The 22283-nt window shown below is 42.7% G+C and overlaps 1 protein-coding gene and 1 long non-coding RNA gene across 4 annotated transcripts in view; one reads left to right on the top strand and one right to left on the bottom strand.

The window, feature by feature from the left end:
• The window catches only part of CTDSPL2 (CTD small phosphatase like 2), a 38414-nt gene extending 21281 nt beyond the window's left edge, over window positions 1-17133 (bottom strand). The window contains exons 1-3 of one of the 3 annotated variants that reach the window (XM_083475147.1): window positions 16693-16966; window positions 10891-11065; window positions 4168-4364 (exon numbers count right to left, since the gene is read on the bottom strand). In XM_083475147.1, the coding sequence (XP_083331273.1) occupies window positions 4168-4197 (30 nt within the window). In that variant the 5' untranslated portion in view covers window positions 4198-4364; window positions 10891-11065; window positions 16693-16966. Of the gene's footprint in view, window positions 1-4167; window positions 4365-10890; window positions 11066-16692 lie in introns of all 3 variants that reach the window. The other 2 variants (XM_083475149.1, XM_083475148.1) reach the window with 2 other exon arrangements.
• Window positions 17134-17664: 531 nt separating this feature from the next.
• On the top strand, window positions 17665-22206 carry LOC310693331. Its single transcript, XR_014519092.1, has 3 exons — window positions 17665-17787; window positions 18131-18364; window positions 21826-22206. It is a non-coding gene; the product is annotated as an uncharacterized lncRNA (long non-coding RNA).
• The last annotated feature ends 77 nt before the right edge of the window (window positions 22207-22283 follow it).

Raw genomic sequence — 22283 nt, 5'->3', positions numbered from 1 at the left:
AAGGTGTAGTCTTGCCTTAATTGTTACTTTCCATTTGAAGTAGCTAAGATAAGGAGCATACAGTTTCATGCTGAAACTCTTTAATTTTAAGTTAATTTAAAAGAAGCAGTTATTGCATGAGTATGGGGAGGAGGCGTTAGGGGAGGAGTAGTACCTCTGGTAGGGACACAGCGTGCTCTTTCTGCGGTAGTTTGTCCACCTTTGGTCCTCACCCTGCACTGAGCTCTCACCAAGGTGGTGCCAAACGTATTGCTCTGCTTTCTTTTGGACCACATCAGCAAGCTAGAGGGTGTTCTTATCATCTGGGCCCAGGACCTCCACACACACTGCCCAGGCTTGTGCCCTGGGGAGGTCACTTCAGTGCTGCTAGCACAGTGGTTTGATTTCACTCTCAGAGGCGTTCTCCACTGTCTCTCAACAACAGAGTGCATTACACAATTATAATTTGTGCCTTGGGAATTTTGTTAGGATATTATTAACAGAGCAAGATCCAAGCAATGCCAAGTCTTTTAATGTCCCATTGGTTTCAATAGGACAGTGTTATCCAAAACAATTCCATTGGAATTAATGAGGCTTCCAGGTGTTTGTTGGAATGTATCCTTAGTTTGGGGGAAACATATTACCAGTCCTCTATCCAAAAGGTGTGAAAGGGAACACTGCACTTCTTTACAGAAAGCGATAGAAGGTAGGCTGCAAACGTGCACACAGAGTAAATGTTTTTGAATGGGAGATTAGGTGTCTATATTGAGAGAGCATGAGCGTTATCCTCTAAGCTGCAGTTCATTTAACTGGGCCGACTGCTAGTGCCAGAGAGTCTTTGGCTTACTTCACATCCTGGCTATCAAACCTCAGTTATAAATATCCTTAATGGACTTAGCAACAGGTACCTACAATCCTCTTGATGACAGAAGTTTGTTTTCCTATTACCTGATGCACCCAGAACACAAGGGCTGTTTTGACTTGAATTGCACACAAACAAAACACAGAAGAATCAGCAAAACATTAAATATTTGTGCTAAAGGAACACGTTCACTAAATTCAGACATTTACTGGTAGCCCACCATGCTGAAGGCGATTGATTCCTCACAGAAGTTTTATGCCTTTAACAGTTATATGACAGGCAGAAATTCAACTGGTGCAGCATTCCCTTCCACAGCAATGCATATATAGCACTAGTTAAAGGCTGATAAGCCTGAAATTCTAATGGGAAACACAAGACAAAGAACTGCCTGATCTGAGAAGGTACCTCATGCTCTCTTCCTATGAGACACAGTAGTGAAGTGTGTGCAGTGAATTCCAGGTTCTATCAGATCTGAGCTGCTTTCCATAATTAGACACGAGGCTTCCTTTCTGGCTTGCCAAAAGTTTGGAGCAGCGCACTAGCAACAACAAAGAATGTTGCTACCTGTACAACTCTAAGAAATGCTAGAAAATCAGATAATAGTGACAGAGGGCAGTAAAGAGAGATGCATCAGGATGGAGAAATGTGTAAAATATTTCTTCCATATAATGAAAGACACAGAGAACTACTGTATTTACTTGAATCTAACAATCACCTTTTGGGGCCAAATTACGTAGTGAAAATTAAGGTGCACATTAGATTCGATGGAACATTTACATTCGCCAGCAAACACTTTTTTTGGTTTCAAGGTTCTGAAAATTGAGATGTGCATTAAATTCGATGGCATATTAGACTCGAGTAAATACAGTATTATTTGTTATATACAACTGGGAAATTCCCTTCCTATAAAGAGTATGAACACCTTTCAGAAACATATCCTTTTCAACAGGCTATAAGATTGGACCCAAACTAGTAAAAATACCTTTTCTAACACCTCCTTCCATAACATTACAAGAAAAGCCTTTTTAATCTGCAGATGTGTTTGCAGTTTGTGTCTCACAAACACTGAGCAGAGTTCTAAGAGGCCGATCAATCAGCAGGAGTTCGGAAGTCGTGTTGTAATTGGCAGCTGTTGCTGCCTGTCACTCTAGAATTGTATATTTCAGCCCACCAAGCATAGATGTGTGGAGGCTGGAATTGGGAGGCATGAAGCAATGTTTCTATGAATACGCCAAGTCATACAAAGCTGATCCCTAAAACATGACACTCGATGAATTCTGACAGATGCTACAGGTACATCAGTGGCAGGATAGAGTCAAACTGCCTGCTTTTCCTAAGAACATGGGTTTGGTTGGAAGGGCAAATATAGTCCCAACTGGAGCTCCATCTAGACTGCCTGTGATACATCAAGACGTGTGGTGTGGTTTCTGCTTAAAGTGGAAATAGCTACACCTCCAGTGTAACACCACACATATTTCACTGTAAGCTTCACTCACTTTCACAACACAGAAACACAGCAACAACTGCCCATATGCCAATTCATGTCTAAGTCCAGACCTGGCCAATGAAAGGATGCACTGAAGCTGCATCAAATTGAAAAGAACAGGGCTTCAAGCGTTAATCAATTTAACTGAACATTCATCAAGCAATGAAGGGAGCAGGAGGCCTTTAAACTGTTGGTGCAGGACTGAATGACATTTTAAAAACCAAATCCGTTTTGACTCTTTTTATTTAAAACAAGTGCGACATAGCATTTTCTATTAGTGATGATGAAAAAGCTGTTAATTAAACTCTAATTTATCTATATTTCCTTCAATATCCACAAAAACACTATTTGTAATATCCAAATGTAAATAGATTTAATCCATCTATTGACATTAAGATGATTAGACAATTAAAAACTTTGGACAGCAGCAAGTATGATTCCACAAAAAAGAAATGAGATGAGCTTTACATTATCATATTCTTGTACACTTGCCCCCTCCCCCACCAAGAATTTTAAGATCCTGCACTGACAATTCACAAAAGTTTGTTAAGTTGCAATGCCTAAGTCCAATGAACTCAGCAGGGCTTCCTTTTGAATAGATATCTGCAAGACTGAACTGTTAGTGGCTTATAAGTTTCAGCAAAACCTGTGCAGTTCCTGTTGGGATTCTGGAATGAAACAGCTGCTCCTGGAGACATTAAGCTCTCTGGATTTATAATCCATAGCACTGGACATGCAGAAGCCTATTTTTGGAAGTAATTTTCCTCTTGTTTCAAAGCTGATGTAGTATAGCCAGACTGCTAAAAACTTCCTGAATGTGCCCTTTAGGTTTTTCATGGGAAGTCATGACCCTAAATAATAATTTTATTGGCATCTTTAATTGCTTACCTCAGGCATGTTTGTAATTTTGAGCAAAACAAAGTAATTATAAGACTTAACTGGCTTAATTTTTGTGGTTCCCAGGCATTTATTCTATAAGCTTTATCAGCCAGTAATTATTTCTGCCTACTATTTAACACTTGGTAGGCTAACAAGTAAGGACTAACTGGCATACTACACAAACACACAAGTAGGAAGAGTCCTGAAATGGTGTGGGAGCCAGTGTAAAGTTATCTTAGGCATGGACTTGCTGCTGTCTGAATTGCAGCATCTTTATGGAATGAATGCAAGAATCACCGTGCTGGGTTTTGTTAATGGTCAGGGGTACCTTTACCTTTTAATGAAGAATTAGAGAAAAAATGTTTTTAAAGGGTTTTGGGGTACTACTGACCTCTAAAACAGTTTGTAATGATATTAAGGGAAGTGAAATGTCTACTATGAAAATGGACAAAATATTCTATTTTCACCCTTCGTGTGACTTTCTCGCAAGAACCACTACTGGTCTAAGATTCTACAGAGATGAGAAATATCTAAAATATTAAACATAATTTTGTGGAGTTCTTTTGACTTATGTGTATTATCAGTCTGAATTCTCTATGGTAAGCAGAAGTGACCCCCAAAGCTGTAAGAATAAGGCATACTTTTCTTTAACTAGGCGTTTGCTCTCGCACGCTCTCTCTCTCTCTCTCTCTCTCTCTCTCTCTCTGTGTGTGTGTGTGTGTGTGTGTGTGTGTAAGAACCACATGGCAATTTATGGCTTATTTTGATTGAGGAATATCTAGAGAATGAAGTTGCAGAAGAATAGCACAAAAGTGTTTTCATTTTTTGTATCACTGTTGGGATATTTATTTATATAACCTCCAAACACTAACCGGTAGTTAATGTCTAGCCCACTGTGCAAGCATAAAAAATAAGTCTAGTCTATTGTGACCGACCAGAATGTTAAAAATAATTTCCTTACTCCAAAGAGATGAAAACCTGTCCAACTCATTCAAGTCTCATTCTGTGATGTTGTTGTCTGTTACCACCAACTGGAAGTTTAAATAACCCCTAAAATTTAACAAAGGCACTCTTATCTTTTTTGAAGATTTGCTTATGCCCAGAGTGCCCACTACTGGAGGCAGGCATTTGTTCTTCCCATGCAGCAGCAGCAGCAGACTGCATGGAGAAAAATAAAACAGGCAGCAGCACCTGTTAAATGGCAGCAATTTGGGGGGAAAGACAATGCAGAGTGTTGTGGCACCTTAAAGGCCTAACAGTTTTATTATTATATAAGCTTCCATGGGCTGCAGCCCATTTCCATCAGATACAAAAACTGTTCTCTTTGAATATTATACACATATATACAGAGGGGGAAATTATAAACAGTAGGGCCTTGAAATGCAGGAAGGCTATCACATGTCTCTGCAAAGATAAAATGTATATGAGACACACACACACACACACACACACACACACACACACACACACACACACACACTTCACAACAGGAGTAATTTAAATAGTAACCAATTGAAAAGCTACAGACACTACCCCCCCCCAAGGGTAGGGAAGCATCATAGAATTGTAGAGTTGAAAAGAACCCACTGCAATACAAGAATCTCAACCAGCTCATACATGACAGATGACCATCCAACCTCCAAGGAAAGGGAGTCCACCACCTCTCAGGGGCGTCTGTTCCACTGTCAAACAGCTCTTACTGCCGGAAAATTCTTCCTGATGTTCAGCCACTTCTGATTCCCCTGGCTTTCCACCCACTTTTAAATAATATTAGTCATCTGTATGATGTGGCGGGGTGGAGAGCCAGAGGTCTTTAGATGTTATTATTTATTAAATTTATTAATCACTTTCAAACATGACCAAAAAAATCACAAAAAGTATTCTAAGCAAAAAACAAGAACACATACATTAAAACCAGATTATTTTTTAAAAAAACTTGTCTAAAAGATAATTTTATTTTTTTAAAGCTAGATTAAAACATTCCACTATGCAACAAGGCCATAGATAATTAAAAGCCAAAGGCCTGGTGGAAAAAGTTTGCATTTCCTTAACAAGTATGCTCACCCATGCAAAAAGACCTGGTGTCTAAAGCCAATTAATCTTAAGTAATCCATCAGATTCTACATCAATCTTGCCTCCACCTTCTCCCCAAAAGAAAACAGTGTGCAAAGTTCTAAAAGTAGCATGACTTGTGGGGAAAATTGAGTGGAAACTAAAAAATGTAATTCATCAGAGACAAATGCAAAGCTCTGCACATAGTGAAGCAAACATATATTCACAAACAGTAATAAGATGGGAGATACAGTCATACCTTGTGTTGTGTCCACTTCATGTTGCAACTTTTCGCGTTACGTCCTGCGGCAACCCGGAAGTACCGGAACAGGTTACTTCCGGGTTTCACCACTCACGCATGCGCAGAAGCACCAAATTGCGCTTCGCACATGTGCAGAAGCACCAAATCACGCCACGTGCCTGCGCAGACGCAGTGCTTCGAGTTGTGGGCATTTCACATTACGGACGGGCCTCCGGAACGGATCCCGTCCATAACAGAAGGTACAACTGTACCCTGCTTGGAAACAGCACATATGAAAAGGCTGCAAAAGGACTACTGTGATTTTAGGCTGCATTAATCGAACCCCAGTTTCCAAATAACAAGAAGCAACAGTTCCACTTTATTCTGCATTAGTACACCTTATTTGGAATTTTATGTCCATTTCTGGGCGCTTTAAAAAGGGGTGTGGTACACTGGATTGGCCTTTCAGGGCTGCTGTCATTTTGTTGTATGGAATTCATGTTGGCCTGTTTTGATATTACTGCTTAACTTTGATTTTATGTATTTCTACTCTGGGATCTTTCAGCAAAGGCAGACTATAAAAATGGCAAATTAAAAAAACCATCAAACCCGTTTCCAATCTATGCCTAATCATCAACTTTTTAGATGACTTTGACCAAGCCAAATAAATTATACTCCGTTCAAACTATATTTTAAATGTTAAATGGGATTACTAATTACCTGTCTCATATGACTCAGTGGCAATGTTCATACGGCTATAACCATGGTCTAGCACACTTTTGGGGAACCTAAGATCTAGGTGCAAAATGGAGCCCCCCTGCAGGCCCCTCTATCGAGTCTCTGGCCACACCCCTTCTTCTCAGGCCACACCTCTCACAAGCCCTATTTCTGTAGTCTCCTCAAGTGTTTGATTGGCTGGAATGTGTCCTTGAACTGTGATTGCATGGATGAAAATATGTGAAGGGGTGGGAAGAGACACTTGTAGAAACCTCTGACTTTGCATGGCTGGAATGTAGCCTACTCTACAAAGGAAAGAGTAGCATCCTTTGCCCAACCTACTTTTGCCTCTGGCATGCAGACCCTACAATTTTTTCCACACAAGAGAATGTGGCCCTCAGGCTGAAAAAGCCTCCCCGCCCCTGCTTTAGCATGATGTGCACAAGATGGAACAATCCCAACAGTGGCATCATCAGACCACATGGCCTGGAAAATTACTCAGACTGCATTTTGCTTCACTCTCCCTGAATCTTATGACAATAAACTCTGGTTAGTTTAACAAGACAATTTCATAACCCATGGTTTGGAATTAGCTTGTTCTAAAACTGACAGGAGCTTGCTATAAAACATAAGCCAAACAACAAGAAGCTGAGATTTCAGGACAGTGAAACAAAACAGTCAAAATTGTTTTCCATGCTGTGATAAGGCAGCAGAAAGGAGAGAGCAATGCAGAAGGCTGAGGTTCATCCCAGCTCATGCACATCATGCTAAACCACAGTTAAGTGCAGGAGTTGCCAACAATTTTGGACTCACATGCAGCAGTGAGTGGTCAGTGAATATGTACAAGGAGGGTAGGGTTAGCTCTTCCCTCCTTGCGCTGCCCTCCTTATCATAATAATGCACCCCCACAGCCTGACACACAGCTATTTGGGAGCTAGCGCAGGCTGGCTTACACACGTAGGATGGTGTCTGGGGGGTGAGCCTCTGCCAGAAGCTGCTCTAGGAGAGTCAAACATTCAAGGAAATAGGGAAAATGACTGGGCATTCAGCAGTGTATAGGGGCAAAAGGAGAGTAAAAAAAACTGGCAAGAAACATTTGGTGGTTTATATGTACCGACGAGCTGCCCATTTGCAGTCTTGTAAAATGTGTAACTGCAGCCTATGAAGTAATTATTGGACAGTACCCACCATACTATGTAGTGTGAAATAAAAGATACATGAACAATTTTTAGATTAAATAAGGAAGTAGTTATTTCACATTACTGAAGTGAAATAACTCTTACAAAATATAAGCTAGGAAAGATATGTAGAGATGTTATGGGAGCTCAGCAGATTCCAGCTTCCATGACCAGTAATAATTATTCAGTTACCTTCCATGACCAGTAATAATTATTCAGTGATCAAGAAAGGGCACAAAGGGGGCACAAAACTAGGATTAGGGATCTTTTCAGAAGCTACATCTATTTTGGCGGGGGGGGGGACCATCATCCTCTGGCAATCATATATGCAACTTTCTTCAAGATCATGTTTAAACCTCATAGCTTGTTGTCCTAACTGTTCTGTAGAAAGTGACAACATTTTTTAAATAATATGTTAACACTACAATGAATGTATATCTATCCAAAACAAAAACATATTGTAAGAATTAACCCCTCAGGCCCAAAGACATCGAGCAACTTGTCCTCGAGGTCACACAGCATAACATTAATTTGACTCAGCTCAACTGGTTGCTGGTCATACTTCCTACTAATTTCATTAAAACTAGTTTCCAAATAAACACACTTAATACTGCAGCCTAATAGAATTTTGTATTAAAAGCTAAGTCACTGATTAAATAAGGAGCACTGAAAGCACACAGTCTAAAATAATTGTAGGAATACTACTTTGTATGTATTTGTACAAAGTACATCATGAAAAATGTATATGCCTGAATCAGACTTGCCCCTTCTTAAACACAATAACTATATTGGTCTAACTTGTCAAAATGCAATATAGAAAAGTTATTATTTACACATGGCAACTATTCTGCTTGTAACTATTTCCTTGGGAGTCAAGCAGAATTGAATGAAAACAGTGTGGGGAGGGCAAAAGAAGATGATACATGTTTTGTTTTCACACATTGAAAGATCTAAAATTAAACTGAAATTGTGGCACAATTTTCTAATGAAATGAGTGTTTCCCCCCAAAAGATATACAAAGGCCTCATTTGGATTATGCCTTAACATTATGTGAACAAACCTCCCGTTCCCAATGTGGTCATGAAGAGATCTGCTGATGTCACTTCCATTTTCAATAAACCATAGCATGAAGTTGACTAGTTTCAGTAAACCATAGTTAAGACTACCCAGTTTCCCCAGCTGCAGTTAGAAACAGAACAAAAGCTTCCCATTTCCTCCACACATCCACACCAAAGGAGAGAGGAATATATGAGACTGAGGCTCATTCACAAAACACTACAACATTGGTTAGTGTGATATCCAAATGAGGCTAAAGAGTACCTCCAATTCTCTCCAATACAGTGGTACCTCAGGTTAAGAACAGTTTCAGGTTAAGAATGGACCTCCAGAACGAATTAAGTTCTTAACCCGAGGTACCACTGTACTTATTGATGTAGCATATAGGACATTCAATGTCACCACTGCATTTTAATATGATGGTTGTTTGTTTTTATTTGTTTTTATTGTGTAAAATGTTTTGAAGACCTCTACTGTAGTTGGAAAGGTGGAATATAATTTTTTTTTTTAAAATGACAAAGTGTATGGTTCTCCCACCAAGTAAATTATTTATCTTGCTGTGATCCTAAAGGTTCAATTTGGATTAAATGCATGATACTAATACAGTGGTACCTCGGGTTAAGTACTTAATTCGTTCCGGAGGTCCGTACTTAACCTGAAACTGTTCTTAACCTGAAGCACCACTTTAGCTAATGGGGCCTCCTGCTGCTGCCGCGCCGCCGGAGCACGATTTCTGTTCTTATCCTGAAGCAAAGTTCTTAACCTGAAGTGTATGTAACCCGAGGTACCATTGTAATTAAAATAAGTATTTTTACTAAATTGCTTCCCCATTTAAATCTACAACAGCATTTATATTAGCAATTCAGAAGTAGAATATATTGCTACATAACTGATAATTAATTGCAATACAGCGATCATGACACTCGTATCACTCTGTTCCATATAGTTGATCACACAAGATATCATACATCAAGGTCGGACTGCTGCAATGTGCTGTACGCAGGACTGCCATTTTAATTATATGTCTTGTCATTACAGTTGACTCAAAATGCTGCATCCTGCTGTTGACAGGGGTCCATTACTTGGAGCATGCAACTCTGTTGCTACTTCAATCCACAGTGCTCCAAATGCAATTCCAAGCCCAACTGAAAGTGCAGGTGGTTACCTTTAAACCCCTATATTAGGGTTGCCATATTTCAAAAAGTAAAAACCAGAACACCCCAAAAGTTGTTGAGGAAACCACCAAAATTGTGGAACTTGTTGTATATATAAGATATATCCGGTGAATATGAAGGACGGGGCCTTCTTGGTGATGTCACCCTTGGGAAGCCAGTTCAGTGCCGCCACCCCCACTACCACTTTCCTGGTTTTGTTGTGTTCAGACATATGTTTGATGTTAGCCAATCTCCGAAGTAATGGTTTATCAAGATGCTGTTTTGGTTTTCTGGTGTTTGTTTAAACTGATTATTTTATTTTTGGATTGTAATTTTATTATGTTTTGTGAGCTTCCTCAGGGGTCCTATTTGGTGCCCCCAAACAGCATTTAAATATATTTAAAGAATAAAACACTATTGCCCCCAAATGAAACAAACTTAGTAGATTCTCCTAGACCCTAAGAGGAAACATCTTATGAAAGCCAATACTATCCAAATGGACTGACTTCAGAAGTCTGGTTGAGAGATGCTCTGTAGTCTCTGGTTGGCAAATATTTTTTTTAATCATTTTTTACCAGAGGGAAAGGCTGAAAGGACAGTAACATTGGTTTCACCCAAGCTAGGGCACAGGCAAAGAGCTCTTTGATTTCCTCATTCCTAATGTAAGTGTAAATAGAGGACTTGGCAGGCACCACCTAATGCACCTTATCCATTCATGATACAGGAAGACATGGCAAAATGATTTTTAATCCCTCCCTTCCACATTAACTTCATGGAAAGCTCTATCAAAATTTTCATTCTTACACACCTTACTTCCTTTTACTAGTTTCTTAGTTAATGCACTGGAATGAGAAACTGATGTGCATATTGAGAGGGCAGCCTGAGATTGCCTGGGTAAAAGAACAAAACTGTTTATCCCTACCATAGGCACCATAGGCTATTTAGCAATAAGGAGCAACATGGGGGGTGGGGGGAGAGAAGAGAAGAGAAAAGGGATCAGTCACAAAGCCATAAATCTGGAAGAACAACTTTGTAATCTCATGCATAGGTCAGATTTAACAACAGTAATTTGAAACTTATTTCCTCATTTTCAGAGTTTGTATTTCTTCACCAAACATGAAGAAAGCTCGCCCAAAATGTTACCGTAGCTATACTGAATTTGAGAGAGCCACTCAATAATAATGACAATGCAAGACTATTCGTTTGGAACCGTATTTTTTATTTCCTTCCCTACATATATATATCCATTCAATTAGGTCATATGCTGCTTGAGAAAAGCCACTCACAGAAATGGGTCTGGAAATTTCCAGGGTGCCTGGACACCTAGGTATCAAAGGATTTCATGCTGCAAACTCTGATGGCCCTTCTTGAATACTTTGTTCAGATTTCTGGGTTGTTGAGATATTTTTCCAGACCTGCTCCAGAGGAGACTAACATTTGGAAGACTGAAGTGTCATGGAACTGTGAAAACGACAAGCCAAATATGAGGCCAGGAAAGTTTGTTTACATATATCCAACAACAGTTTACCAATTAATATTGTATGCACATTTCAAACAAGTCTGCATATTCTTGAAACAGAAACAATGTCTCTGTTTCAATCATCCAATGAATTCACTGTGCATGCACACACTGACTATTCTGAAGGATCTTCCACATACTTCACATAAGGTTTAATGTCTACCTAGCAATGTAGAAATAGGCTTTCCTATAAATTACTTAGTCCTGGTGTGCAAACACCTTAAAGTCATTAAATATGTGAGAAAGAAGCTTCCTCATGGTCTACCACTGAAAACCAGTAAAATGCAAACTATTGCAGGTACAGTATATTGAAAATATGATATCACACCTGCCCTGCCAATTATAAACTTTGGCACCACAAGTGTTACTCTGAGGAATGACAACTTTGTTTCAATATATTTGCCAGTAGTACATACCCAGTATCATTTCTCTTTTCATGTACAAGATTTGAATTGAAAAAACTGAAGCTGCTCCTGGTTTTCAAAACTAAAAGACCAGGACAAGACAAATACATTACCAGGCTTCTACAGGAAAAGGGAAACGGTCTCTCTCAAATTGGGATGTGCTATAAATAAGACGTTTGAAACTGTATGCAGTAGATTTATCAGTGAAGCCTCATTGTATCCTAAATGGAATCTGGCAGGGAGAGGCTGGGGAATGGAGTCCCTGACTCCAATAGGCTCAGGTTGGCAATGAGATGCTATGTGAAGAAGAGGAAAGATTTGTTGAGTGGATGCAACCCAATGAGGTGGGGATTCACAAAATTTGAAAAACATTGGAGGAGCAAAGAATTTCATAAACCAGAACCACACTCCACCTGCAAGGAGAAACCACTCACCACTAAATAATGGCAATAAAATGAGATGTATCAGAGCAATGATGCCACATAGGGGTTCTACTCAGAGTAGACCCACTAAAACCAATTACGCAGGCAGGGAAGATACATCAGGGTGGCTGTTGGCTGCCCTGGGCATCAAATACAGAAAGGTGGCTTACAAACTCTTATTAACAAAACAAACAAATCCTGCATGTCCCAGAGAATGTGCTCAGCTAGGAAACAAGACACCATGTGGAAGCAAACAAGGAAGTAGCATCACTAACCATCCAGCTGCCAGTTTGCAGGGGACATATGCCCCATGCCCTCTGGAAAGGGCCCCAGCTCACCTCCTGCTTTACTTCAGGGGAGGAGCTACAGCTCAAGGAGCAGTGCTCCTGCTTTGATTGCAAAAGGTCCCAGGGTCAATTGCTAGTACAGTGGTACCTCAGGTTACAAACGCTTCAGGTTACAGACGCTTCAGGTTGAAGACTCCGCTAACGCAGAAATAGTACCTCAGGCTAAGAACTTTACTTCAGTGGGAGGCCCCATTAGCTAAAGTGGTACCTCAGGTTAAGAACAGTTTCAGGTTAAGAACGGACCTGCAGAACGAATTAAGTTCTTAACCTGACATACCACTGTACAGTGGTACCTCTGGTTGGGGACACGATCCATTCTGGGGTGCCGTTTGCACCCCAAAAAGTACGTAACCAGAGTGGTGCTTCTGCACATGTGTGAAGCGTGATAGAGAGCTTCTGCGCAGAACGCTTCTGCGCATGCAGAGAAACCCGGGAGTGAACACTTGTGGGTTTGCCGCATTCTTAACCCGAAAAAACGCAATATGAAGCGTTCGCAAGAAGAGGTATGACTGTATCTCCTGTTAAAAGGACCACATCAAATGATGGAGAAAGGACTCTGCCTGTGATCCTGGACAGCCACTGTCAATCAAAGCAACTAATAATGGCTAGATGGGCAAATGATCTGCTCTAGTATAAGGCCATTTCCAGTGTTAGAAACTGAGATATGAAAGCTAGGAGCCAAATTAAGGCTACCAGATTTTTTTTCAATGAATCCGGGGACACTTTTCAACTTTCACTAAATATATGGATTTTGTCAGGGGACTGATTTGTAAATCTGGGGACTGTCCCCAGGAAACCAGGACATCTGGTAACCTTAAGCTAAATGGCACCTTAAACCTAGGTTATGGGTGCAACAACAGAATGTCTAGTGTACTTATTTATAACAAGAATACAAAGCTGAAAATGAATAAACTGCAGATAAAATATTATGTTCATTTTTTACATGATCTAGTCCTTCCCCTGCCCACCCCCTAATATTCTTAAGAGGGTCTCTTCTCCAGTCTTCAGAGAGTAGCTGGAAGTGTCCTCCTTTCCTTCCACTCTGCAGTTTAAATCTGAAATCTTAGACACAGTACTTGCGCCCAGAACTCAGAAAGTGCTTGCACTAATGAAATTCCCTGTCGCAAAATGCGCCTAGAACAATGGGAGTTTCAAACACTGGCCGTTCCCCGATTTGCCCAAACCTACACCCTCATCCTGGGAAAACCTTATGGCTCTATTCTTCTCAGGCCCCTTGTTCTGCCCTCACCCAACATTTGACCCTACCTAACTTCCCATCTCCACTCCAAGACAGGACTAGATCCTTGCCATTTCCCTATCTTTAGTTGTTGGGGCAGGAGGAAGAGCTTTACAGTAGGCAGATGCCACACAAGGGGCTCCAACTACTTCTACACATACCAACGACTACCCACACTCACACTCACACCTCTCTCTCTCTCTCTCTCTCACACACACACCCCTTTGGGATGCATAGCAAATTTGGTTGACCAGGGACAACAAATTGTGGCTGACTAATAAACCTAGCCAAAATCTGAAAAGCCCCCAAAACTATAACTCTAAAAGTAATTCTCTGATGCAAAAGTGGAAGCTCAGGAGAAGAAAGAATATGCCCATTTCATTGAAATGAAGTTTGTTTTCTATTTAGTCAATGCTTTATTACAGACAGGAAAAGTAGCACTCAAATGTGTTCATTCTTCTGTCACCCATGTACAACATTTATTAAAGCATCACAGGTGTTCGGTACCTCCATTCTTTCATGTGCAGATGAGATACAACTATCATACTTCACAGGGCTACCATTAAATTAAACCAGTAACTTACAGTTTCATTTCTGTGGGCCATTTTCCATTCAAAGCCATTTGTTTACACTAATAATTAACCTCTGCAGCACCAGCCCTTTGTAATAGATTGGAAATAAATATTACTATTTTTGTTCAATGCAAGCTAGCAGTAATTAATGCTCATAAATGGATTTGAAACCTTCTAGGGAAAACAGGAGTCAAACTAGTGCTGTACTCATATATCAACAAGAGATGACACTTTCTTCAAATTTCTCAAAGATTTATTTTTCATGAGGCCTTTGACTTGGCTTCCTTCTTCCTATGTCCTATAGTGTTCTTCACCAACTGGGTGCCCTTCTGGTTGTTTTGGACTATAACAAAAAAAGGGAGCTGTGGCACAAAACTTTTGGAAAACACCAGGTTGCCCGGCTGCAATTAAACCTGCAACCAACCTTAAGCCATTGCAACAACCGCTTATTCCTTCCCCGTTTATCTCACCTGCCCTTCCCCTGCTCTCAATGTATCAAATTTTAGATTGTAAGCTCCTCAGGGCATGTCTCCCTAAAGCACCACAGGCACTGACAGTGTTATATAAATAGCAATAATAAGAAAGTGAATCCATAAACAAAGTTGGAGTTGTAAACTCCCATATTAGAAACTCAGCACTTGGGAGTATTATTAGTTTAGAATTCGGCAGACACATTCAAGCACTGTGCTTTGATACTATTTCCACCACAAGCCATGGGCAGGTGAAGCACTGCTGATGCCAAACAGGTAACTACATTCATTCAGATTTAATTGCCCAAATATTGAGAGCAACAGGCAGCCTCAGTGCAGAGTTGTATACATTTGTTCAGCAACACAATCTGATAATTCCTACTATTTTGATGCAGCTGATGGATGAGTAAAACATACCACTTGACTCCCAGTCCCCATAAACCATATATTGTTATACTGATTGCTGTGAATACTCTTTATCTCCGTAATAATAGCTTAGCTACTTGAGTTCAATGAAATATTGTCTCACTTTTCCTATCAAAGGACCCCCAATTGCTTTATTCTTGGTATGCGTTTGGCAGACAAAGCCACATCCAAAGCATCACTGGCAGGTACTTGGTTGCCAGGACACATTCTTCAGTGCCATTGTGAGCAGTCAAAATTTGTCCTACCCCAGCAGAGGTATGGCCCCTTAGCTTAGAACATGCCACAGGTCCCTAAGGATTTGAGCTTAATTCTATGGCTAAGACAATAACCTCTCCCCACAGTCTCAACAAATACATTAAAAAGGAACACTGGGTAGCTCCACATTGGACATTCCTAATAAACAACTATAGAGATGAAGGGCAACCACAGACCAGGAGTATAATACATGGCTTACAGTAGCTTTCCATGCCTGAATAAATTCCAAATGACTCACAAAAATGTTATGTCAGATTCTGAGTGGGGAGACCCAGGTTCAATTCCACCACTCAGTGAAGCTCCTTGGGTGACCTTGGGCCAGTTACCCTGTCTCAACTTAACCCTCCTCACAGGGCTGTTGAGAAGCTAAAATTATAAATGTTGCCTGGAGCTCTCTTTTTTAAAGGAGCCAAAAATGCATATATTAAGATACCTTCCATATTAAGCAGCGGCTCCACAATACATTCCTCAGCATGACAGGAACCGTCGTCCCACACCTGGTTGTGTATCAAGTGCTTAGGCACAGAGCATAGGAAGCCGTCTGATACAAAGTCATACCACTGGACCACCTGCCCACACAGATAGGGAGCAGTGACTCTCCAGGGTGGCATGCAAGAGACCATCCCAATCCCACCTGAGATGTGACTGGGAACTGAACCTGGGACGTTTTGCATGACAAGCAGGCTTCGCAGGTGTGTTCAATGGCTAATACCCAGCCACAAATCCCAGGCAAAGAAGGCCAGTGTTACCATCGGGGGTGGGGTGGGGGTGCCTGGGGCATCTTGCCCCAGGGCCTTCCAATCTTCATCCAACGCAAGAGTCCAACCTAAGGATCCATTCTGCTTGCCTGCCTGCTCTCGTTGAGGCTTTGCACATGCTCTGGGGCTATCTCTCTCTCTCCCCCGCCCCACTCCAACACACTCGTCTAGGGCCTGACCACAAGCAGGAGGCGTGCGCGAGTGGAGCTCTCAGCGCCAGTCCCACTCGCAAGCATGCAGGCAGGCAGAGAGAGGACGCAAGCGCCTCGTTCGGGTGCTGCTGCTCCTCCTTCTGCGGCGCCCCCAAAACAAATCCAACTCGCGAGTAGATACAGAGAGAGAGAGAGAGAGAGAGAGACAGCCCACCCCGGAGGAGGAGCAGCGCGGGCGGGAAGGCGAGCGCGGAGACCGAGAGAGAAGCTCCCGCTCGCTCGTTTACTCACTCGCCCGCCCCCCTCCCGCGCTCGCCTCGTGAGTCACTCGGGCGCGAAGGACCCCCCTCGCCCCTCCCCTCCGGCCTAGGCCCGACCAGGGAGGGGGGCGAGCCCAGAGACCCCTCCTTCCTCTCTCCCTTCCCCCGCGGCGGCAGCTGAGGGGCCCGCTGCGCTCCCCGCCTCCTCCCGCTGCCTTCCCTGTCCCCTCAGAAGTCGCCCAGGGCGGCGTCGCGGCGGCGGTTACCTGTGAGGCGCTGAGAGAGATGAGGGGGTGAGGAGGCGGCGGCTGTGGCGAAGGGGGACGTCCCTCACTTCTCCCGCCGCCTTCGTCGTCGCCTTGGTCGTCTCTGCTGTCCGTCAGGTGTCCGGCTACCCCGGCGGCAGGGCCGGGCCCCCCGCCACCTTGGTCGCACGAAGCAGCACCGCCGCCGCCGGGGGCTCCGTAGCCGCTCAGCAGCCCCGGCAGCGGCCAGTCGCCATTTCCCGCCTACCGACCTGCTGCACCGCACGGAAGGACCCGGATGATGACGGGAGGAGGAGGAGGAAGGAGGGGGCAGCGAGAGAGGGAGGGAGGTGCCTTGCTTGCCTGCCTGGGCCGTCGCAGTTACTGCGCAGGCGCACTCCGCGCGCGCGCGCCAGGCTAGCCCCGCGGGCGGGAGGAGCGGTTCCTGAGGGGAATCGGTTCTTCGGCTGTGAGAGGAAGAGGGAAAAGGGAAAAGGGAGGCGAGCAGCCGGCTGAGGAGAAGGGGAAGAAGGCGCCCTCAAGCAGCTCGCGCTGGTGGGGTCCTGCGTCTCCCAGAGAAATGCATTTTGGTCGACGCCGCCGCCACGGAACTCTGCACATGCTCGGGCGAACTTCTTCCACTCGCACAAGCCTCGCCTCCAGGGAGGAAGCGGCTGCTTTTGCTGTCTGTGGGAGGCCGCCCAGCGCCGCTGGACTGGCGAGTCGAGAGGCAGCAGGACCCCGCCGGCCGGGGAAGGCAGCCGGCGCCAGGATAGGGACCGCAAAGGCACGCCCGGACCCTGGACACACTCTGGACCCGCGGGCCACAGCTACCGTAGGGGCCGCTCGCCCCTTCGGAGGCGCTCCGAAAGGACTGAAGGGGGCGGCGGGGAGGATTTTCCCTTTTTTCCGGACTTGCTGAAGCAGTTTCTTCGTCTGTGCGTGTTTAAATTTTCCCGCCCGTCGGAGAATGAGGAATGATTGCGTTGATTTCGAAGACGAGCAGCCACAGAAAAGATCAGCAGGAAACAGGTCCCTCGGCAGCGAGATCCTGTTCGCTGCCTAGGGCGTTTTGACAAGGCGGCATAGAGCAAATCCAACAGGTGCAGTTGGCAGGTAAGGCTGTTGTTTTTCCAGCAGCACAACTTCATAGGTACTGCAGCTCCAAGGCAAGGAAATGTTTAAAAGAGAGAAGGGCCCACAAAAATATTTGATGGAATTTTGCATAACGGTTGCAGAAGTCACAAGCCCTGCAACTAATTAATTTTATGTCACTTTAAAAATGTATAATCTGCTTTAGAGGCTACATATCTAGTTATATTTGCGTGACTGCTAATCCAGTTACATTTGGTGGTACTTAACGCCTTGAGTATTTTCCCCCCATGCATGGAAAGGTAACTAAGTGATATCCATAAACAAGATGGTTAAGTGGACTTTCTTGTGTTTCACCTTCCCAAAGGATGCTGTTTCTGGCTCTGCCACCTAGCGGATTGAGATGGACTTGTATACCACTGAATCAAAGCGCTGACCTCACAGTGGCCTTCCTGAAACCTTTGAAGGGGTTTCTTCAGTTAGAACTGCCTAAAACAATGCATTCCTGGGGAAGCAGGCCTTTTTGTTTTTCCAGGCACACATTTTGTTTGTCCTCCCTTATGAAGTGCAAAGGTATCCAGCACTGTGATTTCATCTTGAGGTGAGTCCTTTGTTACATCTCTAGCTGTATGTGTCTGCTTAGCAAGGTGCTATCTGTTTTCAAGGTAGCAGAGTTGCAAGGTCTCCAAGCTAACAGTGTCCAAATACATCTTGTGAAAGTCCATTCAGACTTTTGAGTCTAGTCCACAGAAAATCACCATCATGGTCAAAAACATGTGTATCAAGATTTTGACTGATTTTATCCCCAAAGCATAGTGTCAATTGCTCACTTGGTAATGAGCAGCCACCCATCCAACAAAATATCTGTTAGTTAAAACATCACCACAACAATATAATCAGGGGAAGAACTCTCTGGCTGATCTTTTATAGCTTTACCAGTCACATAATGACAGAAAGCATTCAGTTTACTGAATCCCTGCCTGCATTCCCTTACTTCAGTATCATAATACATTTTTTATTATAATTCAATATTTGTATGGTGCTTAAGTTGGTTACTAGTTATCAGTTCCTTACTTGGATAAAAGTTCAAAATACACTTCAAGCAGAAAACTTCTTTTAAAAAAGAGAACTAAAGTTTATCTGGCCCTGAACCTCAGAATAAGCTTTTGTCTATCACGTATTGTATATCTCCATGAGTGACAGGCTATCGCCTCCAAGAGTCACAATAGTTTTCTCCATCAAAATTGCTGTTTGCTGAATACTACCAAGTGGGTGAAGACCTCCAATGGCAATATCAAAAAAATAATTTGGGCAGTGCACACCCCAAATCTTAAATTCCACACCTCCAGGTATGTGGAAAGGCATTTAACTATGCCCTGCCCAGTATAGCATTTGGGTGCAGCAAACTGTCAGAAGTGGCAGCTTGATGCCTATAAAAGCTCAAATGTGCTGGGCACCATCAATAGCAGAAAAAAGGAACTGGAGTTGTATGAGTGAGGAGGGTACTAGCACTTGAAAATGTCTGTGCCTAAGAAATGCATTGGGCTGAATGTGATTCAATGCTATCCAAATGCTGGATGCATGGGTGTATGATTGGTGGTAGACCAAAGGTTATTTTAGAGTGTGCACTCTTAGCTCCTTTTTTTTGGACATATTTTGGCTCCCTAATCCAATTCAGTACCATTTCATAGAGGACACTATCCTGATGCTGTGGATGTGGTGGCCCAAAGTATATATTGTGGCTATTATTGGCATAGGGTTGCTGCATACAGCACTGCACTATGCCCAATAAGCATTGAATTAGGCATAATTAAATGCCTTTTATAAATACTTTATTGGAGGTGTGGCCTAAATCTTGTTTTTGGGGTGTACATGCCCAGTTCCTTATTCTTTTCTATATACATTGGTGGTGGGTCACATTTGACCTTGCACTATGCTGAAGAGACATTGAGCTAGACATACTGTGGTACCTCAGGTTACATACGCTTCAGGTTACATACGCTTCAGGTTACAGACTCCGTTAACCCAGAAATAGTGCTTCAGGTTAAGAACTTTGCTTCAGAATGAGAACAGAAATCGTGCTCTGGCGACGTGGTGGCAGCAGGAGGCCCCATTAGCTAAAGTGGTGCTTCAGGTTAAGAACAGTTTCAGGTTAAGTACGGACCTCCGGAACAAATTAAGTACTTAACTTGAGGTACCACTGTACTTTTTCTAGACAACACTCCTCTTGATATGTGGATGTACGATTTGGCATAGGTCAAAGCTTATTATGGTGTATTTCCTTACCATTTATTGTCATTTGGGGTCACTGTGCATCTATACAAGGGTTGCACCAAGACTACAGTTTGAATTGGAGAACAATGATGTTATCGAAAGAGAGTCTATCAGTCATGATAAGGATAGACCAAAACTTTTAAGTTTTCTGCTTGAGCTGTTTCAAACTTCTGTGCAAATAAGGAACTGTGAACTATTAATCAACTTCTACATCATAATTCTTGTACTGTTGGCAAAGAGAGGGAGACCGCACCTTTGAAGATAAGACCATCAAATTGAGCTTAAAGGCCTGGCAGATGTGAGAAGATTTGATGGGGGTGAGGGTGGCATTGCTGATTGCTGTGCCTGGAGGCTACTCTTTGGCACACTTCTCTGGGTTTGGATTGTTCAGAAAAGCTGTTTGTGAGAGAAAACTGGTTATGTTTATAAACCGGGATGTAGGGAAGCTGTCATGTTGGGATCTGCTTTGTGGTTTTTGGAAGAATGAGATTGAAGAAACCACCCAAGAAGCTACTGCCCAGACTTTCCACAAGCCTTATCATGCCTTGTTTCAACCGTAAAAGTGTAGAAGAGGGTGCTTATTAAAGCATCAATAGGCCTGGTCCATGGAGTTCATAACATGCATTCTGCTGTTCAATAAATTATATGTTTATGGGCCATTTGAAACAATATTTATTTATACAACAAACAGCTTATAAAATGCCCTTCAGCATAAAACTCCCATGGTATCCTCTACTTCAAACTTAAAATAAGTAAAATGATAAAAGCAGTAGGCCATAACCAGATGATAAAATCCAAATTTATAGTGGATTATGGGGCACAACTTCTGAATTGCCTAGAGCAACAATGTGTCCTGGCTTAGCACTCAAAACATTTCCACTGTGCATAAAAGAACCTAATCCAAAATTATGCAAAGCTTTCAAGTTGGCTGGGTGAGTTGCTTTCTGAGATTACCCTGTTTAAAACATATCATTGCATAGGGCAATGCCATTGCTATTTATAAAGCAGACATTAAGAATTTGATTTGGTATGCTTATTACCAGATACTTTACGACAAAGCTTTTTGCTCGCTGCAGAAAGCAAAATGCTTTTTTAATTTTTTATTCTAGCATATTAGGGCTGCAGGTTTCAAATCAAGATGTGGCTCTTAAGGCAAGTCACAGTTGGATTGGAAGCACCTCAAATGGTGCAGCATTATTTGTGTCAAGCTGGTACCTGTTTCCATGGTAATGGCATCACACATAAGTTGGTAGATGTGTAAACCACTCATTTTGGAAAACAGCCCCAACACAAGCTTGCAGCTTTTAGATTGCTTGTTTGGAAGGAAATACAAGTGGATGCTTTCTAATATTTATTTTTCCACAAACCCTTCCCTCTTCAATCTCGCATGCATGGAATTGTGTACAGCAAGCATGTGCTGTTTAGATACTCAAATTGCACCACAGGCAGCAAACATGTTGCTTTAAGAAAAGGATGCCTACAGGACAGAGGCAGTTATGACAATTTAACACATCACCTTTTATGTACGTCCAGTGCAGATGCAAATTAGCAGCGTGAGGGTGGCTGTATTCCTGCCCATTAATTTACAGACCAAGAAGCATGTATAGGAGAAGAGTTAGATTTGTGCTTACCTTGTACAAGTTCAGTTGCATTGCTGTAGCAAGACTGTCAGTTTGGTCCATGTCTGCTTTATATGATATCCCTCCCCCCGTCCCAATAGTTAGCAATTGCTGAAGAAAGCTCAGTTTCCTGGAACAACATGCAGTTTCTCTACTTCTTCCCTGACAGGCTGCTTTACACAATTGTTGCCTGGCAACTGCCAGCAAGGGAAGACTACTTTTGTCAGAGCCTGAGCAACATATAGCTGTATAGCCCCCTTGCCTTGCCTCAAAAGGAGCTGTTTCCTGGCAACTGCCACCTGCTAGCAAGGGAAGACTGCTTCCAACATGGGCTGAGTAAGACCTAGCTGTTCAGCCCCACCTTTGCCTAAAAATACTTTGGAAGGAACTGCTGCTTGCTCAGACACCAGAGAAGGACAAGGGCTGAATAATCTGTTTCACACAAGTACCGTGCCATCCTGTCTAGATTACAGTGCGACTTTAATTTTGAGAATTTTTTAATAAACTGCTTTAAGAGGTGCTCAGGACTGTAAACTGGAAAGCAAGTACTCTAAATAAATGTTAAGACTGCATGTCTACAAGCTGAAGCACAGTTTAGCAAGAAGAGTAGATTCTTGGAGCAAATAT

Source organism: Podarcis liolepis (assembly GCF_965112155.1).
Source record: "Podarcis liolepis genome assembly, chromosome: 14".
NCBI lineage: Eukaryota > Metazoa > Chordata > Lepidosauria > Squamata > Lacertidae > Podarcis > Podarcis liolepis.
The sequence above is the reverse complement of the archived record's forward strand: the minus strand, read 5'-3'. Positions and strand labels throughout refer to the sequence as shown.